General features: G+C 39.9%; 1 protein-coding gene across 3 annotated transcripts in view; it reads right to left on the bottom strand.

Annotated features, from left to right (window-relative positions):
* ksr2 (kinase suppressor of ras 2) overlaps positions 1-20,000 on the bottom strand; it is a 109,886-nt gene that overhangs the window by 76,978 nt on the left and 12,908 nt on the right. For all 3 annotated transcript variants that reach the window (XM_060884245.1, XM_060884244.1, XM_060884246.1), the window contains exons 4-5: positions 8,437-8,472; positions 6,454-6,976 (exon numbers count right to left, since the gene is read on the bottom strand). In XM_060884245.1, coding sequence (XP_060740228.1) covers positions 6,454-6,976; positions 8,437-8,472 — 559 coding nt within the window. The remainder of the gene's footprint in view (positions 1-6,453; positions 6,977-8,436; positions 8,473-20,000) is intronic.

The raw sequence follows: 20,000 nt of genomic DNA, 5'->3' as shown, positions 1-20,000 counted from the left end.
TAGATAGATAGATAGATAGATAGATAGATAGATAGATAGATAGATAGTGGGGGGACGGATGACAGCAACAGAAACTAACGAGAGAGAAAAGGTGGACATGGTGTTTCCTGTTCCTTGTTCATCTTCTCCTAATACCACTTACTATTGTCAGAAAGAAAGAAAGAAAGAAAGAAAGAAAGAAAGAAAGAAAGAAAGAAAGAAAGACTATATATATTTTTATTACTATTACTATATAATTAGTAATATTATGTTATTAGAAATATTAGTAAAAGAGTTAATGAAGAGAGAGTAGAGTGAAGACAAAGCAAGAAAAATGAAAGAGAAAGAGAGGAGACTTTTTTTGGACTATTTACAGTCCTTTATTTATGCGTCATATGTGATAAAAATGACTCAATAAACAAATAAATACAAAATAATAAAAAAAAAAAAAAAAAATCATTCCTCTGATGCAAAGCTGAGTTCTCCTTCTGTGACAGAGCACAGAACATCCTCACAACACCACACGTCTTTAAACATGTTCAAATCTTTCACACTTTTGTAAAAATTTAAATCAATAAAGATTCTTAATAATTCTTTTGGCATCAAAGTCAGTGTTTTGTGCAATTTTGTTTTTCTAGGTTTATTGCCATTTTCACCGGATCAAAGATAAAATATATCGCTTGGCACCTGAACCTGTTTTTTCTGACATATTTAAAGCCAAGAATAAAAGACTGAAACGTAAAATCAACATTAAAAGAACATAAAAAGCTCAAACAATGACTGTAATCACCTATAAGCATGAAAACCAGTTTCTCTCTGCGAACAGAATGGACAGTCATGTGCAACTTCAGAACATCCTCCACTGGAGTTCGGCAGCTTTTTTGGTTAACGGTGGTTTGTACAGTACAGTGTACTCACTCTGGTTTAATATCATCATTAATACCAAGTACACTTCTCACTCATTATAAAATATAGATGAACTAAACCGAGGGTGGGGGCACGGTGGCTTAGTGGTTAGCACGTTCACCTCACACCTCCAGGGTTGGGGGTTCGATTCCCGCCTCCACCTTGTGTGTGTGGAGTTTGCATGTTCTCCCCGTGCCTCGGGGGTTTCCTCCGGGTACTCCGGTTTCCTCCCCCGGTCCAAAGACATGCATGGTAGGTTGATTGGCATCTCTGGAAAATTGTCCGTAGTGTGTGTGAGTGCGTGAGTGAATGAGTGAATGAGAGTGTGTGTGCCCTGCGATGGGTTGGCACTCCGTCCAGGGTGTATCCTGCCTTGATGCCCGATGACGCCTGAGATAGGCACAGGCTCACCGTGACCCGAGGTAGTTCGGATAAGTGGTAGAAGATGAGTGAGTGAGTGAGTGAGTGAGTGAGTAAACCGAGGGTAAAAACCTGTCCAACTTAAAACACACAACATTATCAGGGATTTACTTCTGTTATTAATTTCTTTAACTGAAAGACTTCCACATCAATAAAAGCTCTTTCTCTTCTATAATGTTTAAGGTCATGGATGAACCATTTTCAGTCTGGGGAAAAAATCTTTAATGTCCTCAGCACTGTACTCAATACTTAACTGTTCGTCTTGTGAGCCAAAGACGAACACAGAATCTGACATACAGTCTTTTCTGTCTAACTCTCTTTCTTCTACCTTTGTTTTTTCCTTTGCCTGCTTTTACCCTTGTCCCTTACCTTGCTTTTTCCTCTTAGTCGGTACTTTAAACATTGGCTCATCCTCCATCTCCACATCTGCCCAGTTCCACTGTACTGGTGTAGTGACTGGTGTTTCTGGGTGAAACCACTGTTCCTGCACCACTGTGCCCGCCACTGTGCCTACCTAAGCCAGTGCAGCCGACTTCAGCACTGCACCAGAATCCACAGAACTTTTTTGTGCCGGTTTGGCCAAGCTGGCCTTTTCCAGGTTTGATTCAGCCTCACTGGGCCTCCCTGGAACCAGTTCAGCCATGAGGGGCTACACCAGAGCTGGTTCAAACGAGCAGGGCTTCTCTGGGGTGGCTGTAGGTCCAGTGAGTTTCTGGGCTCCAGGCTGGGCTTGGGGCTCACTCTCCTTTGGTTCTGGTAGAAAAACCACACCAGGGCACTCAGCAGCTGGCTGAACTATAGTCGCAGGGAAAATGACCCCAGCAAGCTCTGCTACATCTTGCCCCAGTTGCTCAGAAACACTGGGGTCACCCTTACCCCTTTTCCCCCAAAAAGAACCGGGTGCTGGTTCAGAGCTAGCACTGGTGCTGGTTCAAAGTTGGTTTCACTTGTGAACCTTCTAAGAACCAGTTTGCCTTTCCATCACCTAGAGAGCCCTCACAGAGCCCAGTCTAACGTCACTGTTTACGTGTCACGTTACACAGCAACGTTAGCGCAGCAGCAGCAGCGGCAAACACAACAACAACATCAACAATGGCGGAGATGTGTGATGATAATGTATCATATTGCGGTAAAGTAAAAGTGTATTAAACATTAGTATACTTAAGGTATATTATCAAATGCGCTAACAGTAGCCCCGCCCACAGCCCCGCCCACAGCCACTGACACAAGCGGTTCTTAAGTCTAGACCAGCAACGTTTTGGTGCTACTGTACTTAAGAACCACTTTTCCTGGTTCAGAGCCGGTGCTTTGGCAGTCGAAACAGAAAGAACTGGTTCTAAATTAGGCTCTGGCTCCGAACCAGCACTCAAACTGCCTCGGTGGAAAAGGGGCAAAACTGCCTCGGTGGAAAAGAGGCACCTGTCTCTCAGAGCAGGCCCTAACAAGATGCCCTATTTTTCCACATTTGAAACATTTAATATCAGCATCAACAGATACTGTAGTTCAACATTGAATTTAAAAACAGCATTTAGTTTTGCTATTAATGGAAACTTACAACCAAGGGGGATTTAACAGAGAGACCACTGGAACGTACCGAGTCAACTCTTCACCAAGAGCTTCATAAAATAAAAGGATAAAATAAAAATTTGACAGGATTCTCCATTTTTGCTGGAGAACTAAGGCTCCGAAACCAATCTGAGCTTGTTATTAATCATGATGGCTTTCTGAACCAGTTTAGTTGCTTTATTAACATCATTCACAAAAAACCACAATCGCACTGTTGTTCATCCATAAGGCAGAGACCACGTTCTCACGGCCCACCATGTTACCGACCGCTAAAACACCTTCAACACTCGCCGCACACACCACCTTCACACTGTGCTGCGAGTCAAACTTTCACAAACCATGTCACCATGCTTCCCCCTCCCCCCCCACACACACTCAGTTATTTCCTCAAGCAAACACACAAACACACACTTGCACAATATGCATAATAATTCTGAGATGTTTAAATGCAAGAAAAATTCACTTAGTGCAAATAAATTGGCAAGACGCCATCCGCTCTCACGCGATCTACAAGCCACACTCGCTCCTCCACAGAGAGAGACAGAGAGAGAGAGAGAGAGAGAGAGAGAGAGAGAGAGAGAGAGAGAGAGAGAGAGAGAGAGAGAGAGAGAAACAGAGATAATTGTAGAGTATTTTTAGTTTGTTAGAGATGGATCTTACTTAAATTGATTTAGTCTGGATGAGTGCAAAGTGTCTACACACACACACACACATACACACACACGTACACACACACACATACACACACGTACACACACATACACACACATACACACACGTACACACATACACACAAATACACACACATATACACACACGTACACACACACACATACACACACACACACTCACACACTCTCACACACATGCACACACATACACACACCTACACACACACACACACACACACACACACACACACACACATACATACACACACACACACATACACACACATACACACACACACACACACACACACACACATACACACACACACACATACACACACACATACACACACACATACACACACACACACACACTCACACACACACATACACACACACAAACGGACCCCCAGTCGAGCTGCTGATTCGGTCGTGATTAATATGAAAAAAAAAAAATCTGGATTATCTCCTACCGCTCCACTTCCGACAATTTCCGTTCAATCCTGTGGATGATAGTGTCATGTGTCATGTCTGCCTGTCAAGCCTTTTACTCAAAACCCTCTATATAAAACCACACACAGACACACACACACAATCATACAAACACATACACAGATGAATCCATCACTGTAAACATGATGAAACGAGGAGAGACTCGGACCTGTCTCACCTCCTTAAAGCCACACGAGTGTGAGACAGACAATCTGTCTATACGTAACAAAACATTCTCAATCACTCACACACACACACACTCACACACACACACCATGAAATGTATGGAATTCCTCCTGAAGCAACAGATGATGGATGTCACTGTCACTTTTGAAGCTCTCTGCCTTTCGCAAACGACTGATAAACAAGCGGCTGTAAATAACCACCCCTCATAAATATCTCCCAAACTCGTCTTTGCTTTGATGTTTTACATTCTTGCGAGTTCTTTTTTATAAAGAACTTCACTCCTCTTCATTCTTGCCATAATTCAGTTTGTGGAAATTATGCAAACCGTCGCGCAATTTAAGCTCCACGTTTTTAGATTTGCATCAGGTGCATATCAGATGTATAAATCAGCCTTAATGCATAAATATTATTATTATGTTTTCTGACAGCCCTGATATTATTCTTTATTGACGTTGTGGTGTTATTGCTCCTGCTGGCTTTAGTCAATAGTAACACAATCAAATTTCTAAAGAATGGTATGATCTTGTTTGAGAAATATCATTTGGTAAAACCTGATGGCCCGAGGACTCAGACTTTAACCCTTTTAACCAGTACACTGGCTCTGGACTTCATTCATTCATTCATTCATCTTCTACCGCTTATCCGAACTACCTCGGGTCACGGGGAGCCTGTGCCTACCTCAGGCGTCATCGGGCATCAAGGCAGGATACACCCTGGACGGAGTGCCAACCCATCGCAGGGCACACACACACACACACTCTCATTCACTCACACAATCACACACTACGGACAATCTTCCAGAGATGCCAATCAACCTACCATGCATTCTTAAAGCTCTGAAAACGTGTCTGCTTTCATATGAGCTTCATGTTAAGCTCCACTGTGGAGTTGGACATGACAAAGACTTTCAATACCGAACATGGACAAGTCAGTTAAACCTCTGCGATACTCTACATTTCCTCCAGGATCCAGGCTAATCCAGGATATGAGGTTCATATAACGTCTGGTTAAAGCTCAGTGCGACATATGAATCAGAGCCTGTTTACCAGAAGCCTATAGGTAAACCAGAAAAGTCTCAAACGAGCGCTGCGAGTCCCCAATCGAGTCACGCAGGAGCTCGATCCTGATTGGATTTGTTCATCTGCGGTGATTAGGCGGTCTGTGAAAGGCTCTGTGCTGGATCACAGAGATGAGACCAGTAATCAACGTTCTAATGCCATTTGATCCACTTCCCAGGGCATGCTCCCAAAAGCTGAACGCTTATAAACACAATTATTGTGTAGCAGAAAGGAAATGCACACACACACATGCACAAGCACATATAAACACTTATAAACACACATATACACACATATACACACACACTCACACACACACAAACACATATAAATACACATATAAATACACATATACACACACACGCACAAACACATATAAATACACATATACACACATATACACACACACACACTCTCACACACACACGCACAAACACATATAAACACTTATAAACACACATATACACACATATACACACACACTCACACACACACACACAAACACATATAAATACACATATACACACACACGCACAAACACATATAAATACACATATACACACATATACACACGCACTCACACACACGCAGACAAACACACACACACACGCACAAACACATATAAATACACATATACACACACTCACACACACACACATACACAAACACATATAAATACACATAGACACACATATATACACACACACTCACACACACACAAACACACACACAGACAAACACATAAATACACACATATAAACACACATATACACACATATACACATACACACACTCACATGCACACACACATATAAACACACATATACACACACACTCACACACATGCACACCAACACATTTACACACACACTCACACACACGCACACACACACACGCATATATACACACATATACACACACATGCACACGCACACACACACAAAAACACACATACACACACTCACACACACAAACATGCACAAAAACACTTACCCACACATACACACATTCATTATAGAAAGATAATAAAAGCAATCCTCAGACTTTTTTTACACAATGATGTTCAACCATCACCTACAATCTTTTAAAAAATTTAAAATGTCCTAACACAACCCGCAGCGCTGCTCCCTCAACTCCACCCATATGAAATACACTGTAATGCTTGAGGTACTCACCTGGGTGTGTGTGCATCATCGACACGGTTCCCCAGCTGGAACTCGTGTGATTTGCTGCGGTGCAGAGCGCTAAACCCGGGCAGCAGGTGGATGAGTTTGCGGTTGGCGGGTGGTGGCGTGCCCGGTGCCTTCACTTTATTTCGGCGGCGCAGTGGTGGTGTACCCGGCGGTGTCATGGTGTTCACCACCAGCGGAGTGCGCGGGGGGGTGTGAGGAAAGTGCCTCTGCCTGGGGGACGGGGGGAGAGAGCGGTGCCCTACATCCAGCATGCCCGCCGGCATCATGCCCGAGTAGATGTCCACGCACAGCCGCTCAGCCTGCGGGTAGAATGTGGGTGGAGCAAGGGCCTGAGGGCTGTGGCACAGAGCATGGGTGTAGCGAGACTGCGGCTTCGGGCTCTGCGAGAGCTGCAGTCGCACCCACTGCCCCGGGTCTGGGGTACCTGCTGGGGTGTTCTCTTTCCCCGACTCGGACATCGGCCACTGGATGGACCAGTCCTGCTTAGGCTGAGCGCTGCCGAGTCCTACACACATTACAGACAGAGAAATGTGAGAAGATTTCCAAAATGTGAATGAAATCTAAAAATATTTTACTGAAAACACTTAAAGAGAAACAAACAAACAAGCAGTGGATTGTGAAAAGAGAAGAGAAGAGAAGAGAAGAGAAGAGAAGAGAAGAGAAGAGAAGAGAAGAGAAGAGAAGAGAAGAGAAAAAACTTTACCTGAAACAGAAAAGAAAAGAAAAGAAAAGAAAAGAAAAGAAAAGAAAAGAAAAGAAAAAAGAAAAGAAAAGAAAAATGGGACATATGGGGAGAAGAGAAGAGAAGAGAAGAGAAGAGAAGAGAAGAGAAGAGAAGAGAAGAGAAGAGAAGACAAAAGAGGAGAAGAGAAGAGAAGAGAAGAGAAGAGAAGAGAAGAGAAGAGAAGAGAAGAGAAGAGAAGAGAAGAGAAAAAGGATACATGAGACAGAAAAGAAAAGAAAAGAAAAGTTAAAAAAGAAAAGAGGCACATGTAGAAGAGAAGAGAAGAGAAAACACTTTACCTGAAACAGAAAAGAAAAGAAAAGAAAAGAAAAGAAAAGAAAAGAAAAGAAAAGAAAAGAAATAAAGAAAAAAGAAAAGAAAAGAAAAATGGGACATATGGGGACATATGGGGGAGAAGAGAAGAGAAGAGAAGAGAAGAGAAGAGAAGAGAAGAGAAGAGAAGAGAAGAGAAGAGAAGAGAAAAAACTTTACCTGAAACAGAAAAGAAAAGATAAGAAAAGAAAAGAAAAGAAAAGAAAAGAAAAGAAAAGAAAAGAAAAGAAAAGAAAAATGGGACATATAGGGACATAAGGGGGAGAAGAGAAGAGAAGAGAAGAGAAGAGAAGAGAAGAGAAGAGAAGAGAAGAGAAGAGAAGAGAAGAGAAGAGAAAAAACTTTACCTGAAACAGAAAAGAAAAGAAAAGAAAAGAAAAGAAAAGAAAAGAAAAGAAAAATGGGACATATAGGGACATGAGGGGGAGAAGAGAAGAGAAGAGAAGAGAAGAGAAGAGAAGAGAAGAGAAGAGAAGAGAAGAGAAAAAACTTTACCTGAAACAGAAAAGAAAAGAAAAGAAAAGAAAAGAAAAGAAAAGAAAAGAAAAATGGGACATATAGGGACATGAGGGGGAGAAGAGAAGAGAAGAGAAGAGAAGAGAAGAGAAGAGAAGAGAAGAGAAGAGAAGAGAAGAAGAGTCGGTGAAGAACGGCGAGTCTGATACCATGAGTCACATGGCGGATCGACATTGAGAAGAAGTCAGACAGCATCTATCACAACAAAACAGAGACAGCATTGAAAAAAGGAAATGAAGAGCAATGTGTGTGGAAAGACAGTCTACTCCACCGTGTCGCAGAGTGATGGCAATGGTGACAGTGTGACAGCAGACTTTTATTATGCAACGAAGACGGTGGAAATGCAGGCAGACTTTCATGGAAGTAGAAGTCAAAATGTGACAGTGCTTCACCTCCGTTACTGTGTAATTTGTCGTCCTCGAGTTGTTCTTGGGGGGAAAAAACAAACAAATACATATTCATTAGTGTGACTACGGCACCTTGTTGACCTCGGGGGTCAGAATCCCGCTCTGACAACATGTCCAGCCTTCTGACGTGTCAGGAGAGAAAGTTAGAAAAACTATAATCATAATTTCAGCTATCACACAAATCAACCAGTGAGACCTGCTGGCCTTTGCACTCGCATTTAAAAATCCATTAACTCGCAGCTTAGTTTGAAAGGACGGATTTTTTTAAACTCGCGCTCGTATACGTCGGTTTTCTTGTGTCTCAGAGCCTGCGCGCGGTTATATGATAATGCAGCGCTAATGTGCCTTTAAAGCCTGCATTAGAGTCTTTTTTCCTGCTAAACACCGTCTGCACTGCTTGTGAACTTTTCCTATTAGTGAGCCACCTTTTGTTCCAGCTGATAAGCTCTCTCTCTCTCTCTCTCTCTCTCTCTCTCACACACACACATACACACACACAGTGAGACACACAATCTGAAGAGGTTTTTGTGCTGCTGTTAAAGCCTAAATGTAGAGAAAAGCGTCAGAGAGCAGGCAGCCGCATTAAAAGCTTGCAGGTTGCACGGCGTCTCATTGTGTTTAAGCACTTCAGCGGTTTGTTGCCTAAAGCCGCGATGAACGCCGAGCGAAAGAGACTCGTCATTACTGTATATGTTTTCATGCACAGTAGCTGCCACTTTACCGGTCGATGACGGAATAGTGGATGATATTATATTACTGCGCTCTTATCTGCAGGTCCTTTCTGTGAGATAAGATCGATCTAAAGCGTGTGCGGTAAACAGGACTTACTGTACAAACAAGCCGACTGGATTTCGGATAAACATTCGATTCAGTTCAATTTATTTGTATAGCGCTTTTAACAGTTCACGTCGTCTCAAAGCACAGAAACAGAATTCTAACAATTCTAAAGTTTAAAGTTTAAAATTAAGGTTCATTTTTGATTCAGTCGATTTTTGTTAGCTAGCTACGTAAACAGACGTCTCAGACGACTTAATTTTTCTTTTTTTTTTTTATTTAACTAACCAGAGAAACAGATCATTTTAGAAAGCTCTGCGAGACCACAATAATTATATCGATTTAGATTAGATTTATATATTCATTTGATTTATATTTGTATCAGATTCGCATCACTGAGCCTCGTAGCTCCAGAATAAAGCTTGTCCAACTTCGCATTAGGCGTCGCTAATAGAGAAGGGAACGGAAGCTCTCTCTGTCTCACTCATTTTCTACCACTTATCCGAACTACCTCGGCGTCATCGGGCATCAAGGCAGGATACACCCTGGACGGAGTGCCAACCCATCACAGGGCACACACACTCACACACTACGGACAATTTTCCAGAGATGCCAATCAACCTACCATGCATGTCATACCCGGAGGAAACCCCCGAGGCACAGGGAGAACATGCAAACTCCACACACACAAGGCGAAGGCGGGAATCGAACCCCGACCCTGGAGGTGTGAGGCGAACGTGCTAACCACTAAGCCACCGTGCACCCCTGGAATGGAAGATTGTTTCTGCAAATATTACACAGATTTGTCTCGCGATTGCGACTTTTTATTTCGTCCAATCACAACTGTTTGATATTTGATTTTGTCCCACCATCTCTCAGGGTAAGAGGTAAGTATACATCAAGACTCTTCTCTGTTCTGGCACCGAGGTGGTGGAATAAACTTCCTCTAGATGTCCGAACAGCTGAGTCACTGGTTATCTTTAAACGACGGGTGAAGATCTACCTCTTTTAGCCCAAATTGGGACATTTTCATCATAAAATCAAGGAAGATTTTTATTTTTTTTAATAACAATTGAGGTCAATCCTTTAAGCATACTGTAATGACCGTTAAAGTTTTGTTTTTATTTTATTATTATATGACAAATGTGCTGCCACGTGTTATAGCTTTATGAAGCACACCTCTATATAGAATAAATCAGAAATGTGTGTGCACCACTGTGAACTCGTTTCCCATGCAAAGCTGGAGAAAAAGAAGAAAAAACACCTGACTTTATAAAAATTGCCTAGCTTTTTGGGCTAGTTTTAAATCTAAGAACAGTTTTTATGCAGTTTCTGAGATGTAGATTTGGTGTGATGGGGATTTGGTGTAAACTGGCAACCTGGAAGCAAGATTCTCTTTCAAGCATAACATGAAATCATGAAAAAAACATTTTTTTTTTGTTTAATCCCAGTGTAGGATTTCTCTGATGTATTTGTATTTATTAATATATGTCTATTTGTATATATGTGTATATATGTTTAATGTATATTTATAATTATTTGTCCTTTTTGAATCATTTCTTTACTATACACTATAGTGAAGGTGAGGGTATAGATAGACTTCAGCAGCATATCTTATATCTTATAAAACATGTGTCAGGTTCTGTTTTTGTTCAAAATTGTTTAGTAAATCAGTGTATCTTGACATCTTGAATTCTATTTTCTCGCTCACTAACACTAGCCATAAAACTTTGACTCACAAATTAAATCTACAAGAGACAGAAAAGAGAAGAGGAGATGTTCATAGAGCTGGACATTTATGCTAAAAAAAAAATATATATATATTTTTAAAACTAAATTTATTTTCCACTATTGAAAAACATAAATCTATGATCAACTGAACTGTCTGGTGTAAATAATCAGAGTTTATGGAATTGAATTAGTTAGACAGGTTAGATAACTCCTAAGGTGTTGGAGTAGCTGAGAGGAGGCTGGAAAGCTCTTCATCTTCTCCTCTCTGTGTCCTCTATGTAAGTGGTACGCTCGCATGCTATAGAGGACGGTGGGAGTGTGGGAGTGTGTGACGCCACATTAGCACCCCTACGGGCAAGAGAAGCAAGCTGGAGGGCCCTCGTCACATGTTGATGCGGCACCGTGGAAGAGGCACAAACATGTCTTTTAATTATGGTGGAAGATGACAAAAAAAAACACTGCAAACGCCACCGGCTGCTTGATGTGTTAGCGCAAATGACTAGAATTCACCTAAAATTTGTAGAGGTGTAGACAGATGAGATAACAAGGACTTCTCGGTGCCGTGATGAACTCTGTCAACCCGATAGAAGCACAAACACACCTGACTTGAAAAGAACAAGAAACTTCTGCTCACGTATTAAATTGTACAAGCGGGTCTGCTTTAGTCAAACGACTGTTTGTGGTTTAGTTTTGCTTTCCTGCAGGAACCATTTGTGGCGTTCACAGACAAGATATCCAGATGCAACCAATTCTGCAGAGGTCTTCAGTATGGGGCACAGAATATCCCTGTTATTTGAGGAAGTCCCTTTGGATCCTTCTAAAATGGACCTTAACATAACTTACACTGTCATCCAGAGTGATTACATTTAAACAACTGAGGGTTAAGGCCCTTGCTCAGGGTCACAGCAGCAACAGTGATCAGATACCAATGACCTGGTGATTTTCCATCCCTGAGAGGTAACGAGATTGAATCCTGATGATGCTACAGTGAAATGTATCCAGGAGACCAAGAGCACAAAAGTGGCCATGTTCTCTAGGTGGAACAAATGTTCTCAGAGTTTGTGGTTGTTTGTACACTTCAGAAAAATGCCCCTGGTCGGTTCCTGGTCGGTTCACACTCCAGTGGACAAAGACCTCAGACTTACATCTAACAGCTGGCTTGGGGTTCCCTCAGGGGGAGCTGAACTCTTTGGCCAGGGATAAAGGAGTCAAGACTGACCTTCTCAGACTGTTACCAAGGCAACCCCAACAGGAAATGTGGAAGATGATAAATGGATGAATAGAAAAACAAACAAAGTGACAGCGAACAGTGAATATAACTAGATTTAAAGTAAAATATTCTGAAGTTTGGGTGTTTTCTAACAACGGTTTAAACCACAAGTGAATCCACAGTTTTACACAATATTGGAATAACATTTCTACACTAAAAGATTATCTACAGGGACCCTAGAGCCATAGAGAATCCCATGCTGTGACCAAACCCTTGCTTTCTACTTTCTTCTTCTCCTACAATGACCTGATTCAACCTGTAATAAAAACAGTATTAGGCTGCAGTGTAACCTTCGCTTGACCCTGTAAAATAGCCCCAAATTCCACCTCCACTTCCACACTGTCCCACTTCTCCATGTAGAAGCGGTCATGCCAAAAGGCCATAGAGAACATATTTGTGCTGCAATGATAACGCTTACATCTTTACCCATAAAGACTTTCTTAATTGTTTTAAAGTACACTAATTAATTAAAGGATGACACATCACTTCATGTCTCAGTTTATCAATGCCAAAAAACTGCCTCGGGCTTCATGCTCAAAATAGTTCACTGAACAAAAAATAATACTAGCTCAATCTTCTATAATGAATTTAAAATTAAGGCTTTTAATTCTGCGCTGCTGGAACACCTGCCCATGTACTGGTGCATGAAGATTCTTAAGAATGCTGGAACACACTGGAACACAAAAGGAGAAACTGCCTCAGCATCTATGATGTGTTTTATACATTGTCTATTGACTGTTTTGAAATTTGTCGTCTACTCGCGCTATAACTTTTCCGCATTGACGCTATATTTTGTCTGGTGATTATCTTGTACTGCTCTGTCATGGGATCTGTAACTTTTGTCTCATAATAATCATAAGTTTTTATTCCTTTTCTGTTGTCATTATTAAATGTTTGTTGGTGTGATATTTTTATTGTGCAGATTGCTTGAAACTAATACTTCTGAATACAAGCACTTACACAGTAACAAACATGTCGTGTAGTACCTCACCTGTCCAATAGGGGTCAGTCACCAGAAGTCAATGGTGAGTTCGCAATATTTCTCTGACTTTTACGTCACTCAATTAATATGTCCCTGACGTGACCTGGATGTGAGATGATTTTAAAAGAAATAGAGTGGTAATGTTAGCTAGCTAGTTTGTTTTGTTGTGATACGGTCAGTGTGTTTTAGCCAAAATAGAAAAAGCGCTAACATTAGTTTTTAGCGAAAACAATTGTAAACATTTGAGTATGTCAGAATTGATCATTTAACTTCTGAGGTGTATTTCTGAGGTGTATTTCTACAATATCTAATATTCACAGCTAAAATGCTACAAATCTAGCAACTAGGAAACTACTTACTGAAACAAAATGGACAATTGTTTTCCTTGCTCATTCTGGGAAAGTTGTACTGGCTAATGAAACAGGAAGAACGGCGGTATTGGACAGTGCAAGGACAAAGCTAATGACTTGTGCTAATAACTGCTCTTAGCAAGGAGCAGCCCATTGTCTGCTGTTAACAAAGACACCAATCACCCTCAGTGTGGAAAACACATTTCATACACAGGTTTCATCGAATTAATCAGGAGAGATGTAAATTCCTGTCTTATTGCTTGGCAACAGCACCTCACACATCCGAGACGGAGCCAAGATCATGGTCTCATGTTAGCAAAAGACACAAAAGGAAGCAGATATTAGCATTCGGTAAAAAGAAAGAACTCTCAAAAGACACCAGGGAGACACTATTGAATACTGTTATGAAACCGAACAACCTAAGATAACCTCTATAGCCTTCTCCCGAGATTTCAAGGTGCAACAAATCATTAGGAAGAATGACGTAATTAGAACAAGACCGCTGAAGATCCCACGCTCCGCAAGCATGAAGTTTCTTTGGATCATTTGAGCCCGCAAGACTGAGTAATGAATAGCAGGAAAAGAATCAAGAAGGAGAAATATGTTGGGGCAAAGCAAATACTTACCATCTTGCTATTAAAGTTTCCAGTAGTTCCAGGGAAAAACGCTGCTCTGTTTATTCATAGGAAGAAGGTTCTCCTGACGTTTGCTTTCAGATGGGGTTTATACAGTAAGAGCATATCAGAAACATGCTTCGTTCTTAAAAATAAAGGCTCCTAAATGCTTCTTAGTCAGGATCTAGGGTTCTATCAAGAACCTTTAACATCTGAGGAACATTTCCATTACACAAAAAGTTCTTTGTAGTGGAAATATTTTCTTTAGAATAGAAAAAGGTTCTTTATGACATTAGATCATTTTACTAAAAGGATCATTCTATTGGATCTATTGGAAAAAGATTTCCACTGCCTGAAAGAGTTCTTTGTGACACTTTATGACACTAAGCTAAAATAGGGTCTTTTATGAACCATTTACCGAAAAGTTCTTCAAGAAACCAAAAAAGGTTCTTCTTTGGCATCGCTGCAAGAATCCATTTTTGGTTGGAACTATTTTTGGTTTCCTGAAGATCCTTTCAGTAAATCAATCTAATATCATAAAGAATTTTTTTTCTATTCTGAAGATGATTTTCATTACACAAAAGGTTCTTTGTATTGCAAATGTTCTTTAGAATAGATAAAAAAGGTTCTCTATGGCATTAGATTCGTTAACTGAAAGGAAACCTTAAGGGAACCTTAAATAGTTCTTCTATGGTTTCACTGAAAAAAAAATTAATAATTTTCGGTTTTTCCTGGTACTTTTTTTAAAAATGTTCCACTGCATGATAGGTTCTTTGAAAAAGAAAAAAAAAACACTTCATGGAACTAGTAAAAAATATTATTTATTAAGATGGTACCAAAAGTGGGTCCTCTTCGGCCACGCTGCAAGAATCACTATTTGGTTCCTCCTGGAACTTTTATTTTTAAGTTTACCATTACACAAAAGGTTCTTTGTACTAGACAAAGGTTCTTTAGACAAAAGTTTCTTTAGGCACTAAGTAAAAAGAGGGTTCTTTTAGGAACCAAAAAATGGTTCTTCTGTGGTATTAATGAAAAAATTCCTTTTTGTTTCTCCCTGGAACCTTTATTTTGGATAAAAGGGTCACACATCTTTAAATATGGCTAGAAAAATAATGACAGCATGCAAAGCAAAACAAATCAAACAGAAATTGCATTACGCCAGAGTTGGCACCAAAACAGTACTCTTCTTCACGGTTCATTTCAGAAACCCTGTCAACTCTGTTATTCTCTTTGATCCAGAGCTTTAATAATAATTCTTCATTGGTTTTAATCAGAGTTTGCTGCTGAAGTTTAAAAGTTATATCAATATTCACACAGGGAAAGATCCTTGTATGCAGAGTTGCTTTACAAACACACACACACACACACACACACTTCAGTTTGCACTGGTTTTCTGACTGTCCCATTCAGGTGCTTAGAAATCACACATATGTAGTTCAAAGCCTGGTTTATTTTTACTAGCAGTGTTCAAAGTATTTGCCTTTAAGCACAAAAAGTTTAATGAATAGAAAAAGAAATGATAAACACGATGACCAAGCCATCATCTGCCGAGCTTACGGCTCACTTTATTTAAGAGTTCTTTCTAACTGATTCTAACTAATTTATTCGTAACAGGCATAGACCCGGTTGAAGGTTTGAAGGTCTGGCTTTTGTAATAAAACCTCCAGAAAATGACTGACTTTTGTAATAAAACCTCCAGCATTTGCATTCAATTTTAAATCCAAGCGTCTGCTTCCCGACAAATTGTCGTTATCTATCTAATTATCTTTTGACCTCAATGGTCTTCCATATCATTTTGTTGGTTTGTTTTGGGCGTTTTTTAGTGTATTTACAGCCAGAAATATGAATTTTAGTCTGACATTTTGATTGTGGTTACATCAAAGTTGCAGATAAGGAAACACTGCTCCTCATTTAAGCTGAAAATGACTATAGAATCTTAATCGAATGTATTTACATCTGAATATGGAAGTGCACAGTTTTGTTGTTAAATTCCTCACTGGTCATAACACACTATAAGGTGTGAATTTCTGATCTGGACACTGAAAACACACACAAACACACACAAACACACACACACACACACACACACACACACACACACACACATAATTAAAGGTCTAAGAATTAAAGCTAGAGTTTTACTGGTGTGTTTGTACAACACACTGCTGTCTCTCGAGGGGAAGCCTGCACTTTCATAAGTAGCTCTAAGGCATGCAGCCCTGTTTAACATCAGAAATAAAATTTAAAAAAATGCCAACATGTTGCTCGGAAGGGCTTGCAGGCAGGTGGAGTGTAAAACGTGGTCACGGATAGAACCGTGCACTGTGACTCATCGCCATAGCAACAAATCTGACAGATGAGATTTTAACTTTGATGGTAAAACCGTAAAAAAAGTCGACGTGACGGTTAATTACTAGTGTTTATTTATTTGTGTGTGGTGGCTCTGTTATTATTGTATTCTAACGAGCATATCTTATTCCTGTTAGAAACACTGATATGTCACAAATCAAAAGGAAATGAATCCAACTTGGTATGATGTCGATTTGAATTTCTGACAGCGACCACTGAGTGCTTTTTTAATGAAAAGGTTACACTTTCACATTGTGCTCGCCTGTGAAAATGGGAATTAGTAGATCAGGGCCCGTATTCGTAAAGACTCTAATAATGATCTCAGAGAGCTTTAACTTTAGCTTAAAAATTTCTAACTAGGAATTTTATCTTAAGAGTTATTCAGGACCAATCACAGAGCAGCTCTGAACAAGGACGATACAACAACGTTTATCTTAGAGAGGAGGCGGGGCATAACTTGTTACTAGGTGACATGTTCTTTTGAAGACTGTGATTGGTTGTCTAATAAATAAAAAATATAGGAGAGCTTTTAAAATCTGGTCTATTATAAACCTTCACTTTGTCTCTATGTTAAGATATTTGAGGTTATATCGTGTAGGGATTACATTCGTGACCGATCATATTACAGATGTTTTAACATCTGTATGTTATAAACGTAGGGGGCATGGTGTACTCCGGTACAACCTCCGCGTACTCCGGTTTCCTCCCCCGGTCCAAAGACATGCATGGTAGGTTGATTGGCATCTCTGGAAAATCATCCGTAGTGTGTGATTGTGTGAGAGAATGAGAGTGTGTGTGTGTGCCCTGCGATGGGTTGGCACTCCGTCCAGGGTGTATCCTGCCTTGATGCCCGATGACACCTGAGATAGGCACAGGCTCCCCGTGACCCGAGGTAGTTCGGATAAGCGGTAGAAGATGAGTGAATGAATGAATGAATGTTATAAACGTAATAAATGTAAATGTAAATGTAAACATCTCAGACACAGAGCAGAAATATTCGTCATAGAGACGAATTATATCATTTCTGCACTTATCTCTAATATGATTGGTCACAAAAACAATCCCTACACGATCTAATCCGTATCGTCTTATTATCTCACTATTATTATTAATATCCTATACAACACATTTCTTCTCCTTCTTCACCTTTCAGTCATTTTCTCCTCTGATAAAGAAACTCTTAATCCTCTTAAAAGTCCTCCTCAGGACTCCTAACACTTTTGAACTTATGAGCACTTTTAAGGGATGCTTTATGAAGAACTTTTATCTTTACTAGGACCTTCTCTTTTATTTTAAGTGGAATATAGGAGCAACTAGGGTGACTAAGTGCAACTCTTTGCCTTAAGAATTTTCAAGAATATAAGCCCAGAGGTTTTAGTAAAAGAGAATGGAATGTCGTGTGCTCTCGTTTTAAGAACGAGAACGCCACCGTGAGAAAGATTAAAAACAACACGGGTGTGATGACAAAATTACACACCTGTGTTGTCCACCTCCAGCCAGCGTCCCACAGGACACAGCGGGTAACCTCTCTGGAGCACGTCCTTATAATTACAACCATTGTTCCTCAACCATCAAGTTGCACAGTCGCACTTTATACGTCTTTATGTAAGACGAAGTCGCTTCATGTAATCAAGAGAAGGGTAAAAACTAGACCTGTCTTTGAACCTGACGCCGAATTCGAGAATTGTGTAACTCTCAGGGACTGATGAGAATCTAAAAATATTTGAATATGTAAATTTGCATAAGTAAAGCTGTTAGGTGGTGGTCGTTCGTTCCTGTTGATCCGTCATGAGAAGCAGAATTCAGACAAGAGAGTAACTGAGAGCTTCGACGAAATGTCATGAAGTTAGTAGCGCTTTTAGTGTTGTCAATATACTGCTCAAGTATTCAACAGCATAGTTTCTCTGTAGCGATTTGTTACATCATATAGACGTGTTGTGGAAAGATCTCTTCTGCCCTCTGCTGGCACTAAAGTGCATGACAAGGGGATATTTGAAAAAAATTTCCTGCTTTGATGCTTGATGACATTCAATTATTCTGTTTTTTATAAGGTTATATATATATTTTTTTTAAATAGCACCTTTTTTTAAGACCTGCTATGTATAAAATTATGGCATTTCAGTGCTACTGGGTTCTTAAATATGATTGGCTAAAAATATTCCAAAGTTAAATAAATCACTTATATATATCTTTAACAGCATTTATTATGATATTTTCACAATTATTTAAAAAAGCATATAGCATTTTTAACATGGAATATCATCAAATAACAACAGTGGTGTAAACAAGCATTGTGCGTAACTGTTCACTCATTGAAACAGAGTGTTTTACCTCATGATGTTGTGATGCTCTCTACTGGCAGAATAACACTGCTGCACCAACCTACCTCACCATATATATTACATTTACATCATTTGGCAGACGCCCTTATCCAGAGCGACTTACATTATCTCATTTTTTTATACAGCTGAGCAATTGAGGGTTAAGGGCCTTGCTCAGGGGCCCAACAGTGGCAGCTTGATGGACCTGGGATCTAACTCACAACCTTCCGATTGGTAGCATTATAATATTTATTATATAATAATTATTATATCTTATAATAGTTTGGAGATTGAATTCTGAATAAATCTACCTTTGTCTGTTAAAGGTGTACAATATGTAAATAGATACTATAATAAAATCTTTTCCTAACATATACAGACTGGTCACACTGGCATTACATGTTACATTGACAGGACTCCAAACATGAACAAATTTATGCCTGCATTATAACAATTTCTGAAATACCTGTTACATCTGCATTACACCATTCCTAAACATATACACACCTGTTACACCTGCATTACAACATTTCTGAACTTATACACACCTGTTACACCAGTAACCCCATTCCATTCTTAAACAGATACACACATGTTACCTCTGCATTACAATATTCCAAATCCTATACACACCTTTTACACCTGCGTTACAATATTCCATAACTATACACACCTTTTACACCTGTGTTACAACGTTCATAAACCTTTACACACCTGTTACAACCTTCCTAAACCAATTTACACCTGTTATGCTTGTGTTACAACATTCCTAAACCTATACACACCTGTTATGCCTGTGTTACAACATTCCTAAACTTATACACACCTGTTATGCCTGTGCTACAACCTTCCTACACCTATACACACCTGTTATGCCTGTGTTACAACATTCCTAAACCTATACACACCTGTTATGCCTGTGTTACAACATTCCTAAACTTATACACACCTGTTATGCCTGTGCTACAACATTCCTAAACCTATACATACCTGTTACAACATTCCAAAACCTATACACACCTGGTACGCTTGTGTTACATCATTCCTAAACCTATACACACCTGTTACATATGTGTTACAACATTCATAAACCTTTACACACCTGTTACACCTGCATAACAGCATTCCTAAACCTATACACACCTGTCACACCCGTGT

The sequence above is a fragment of the Tachysurus vachellii genome, chromosome 12 (genome assembly GCF_030014155.1).
Source record: "Tachysurus vachellii isolate PV-2020 chromosome 12, HZAU_Pvac_v1, whole genome shotgun sequence".
Lineage (NCBI taxonomy): Eukaryota > Metazoa > Chordata > Actinopteri > Siluriformes > Bagridae > Tachysurus > Tachysurus vachellii.
The sequence above is the reverse complement of the archived record's forward strand: the minus strand, read 5'-3'. Positions and strand labels throughout refer to the sequence as shown.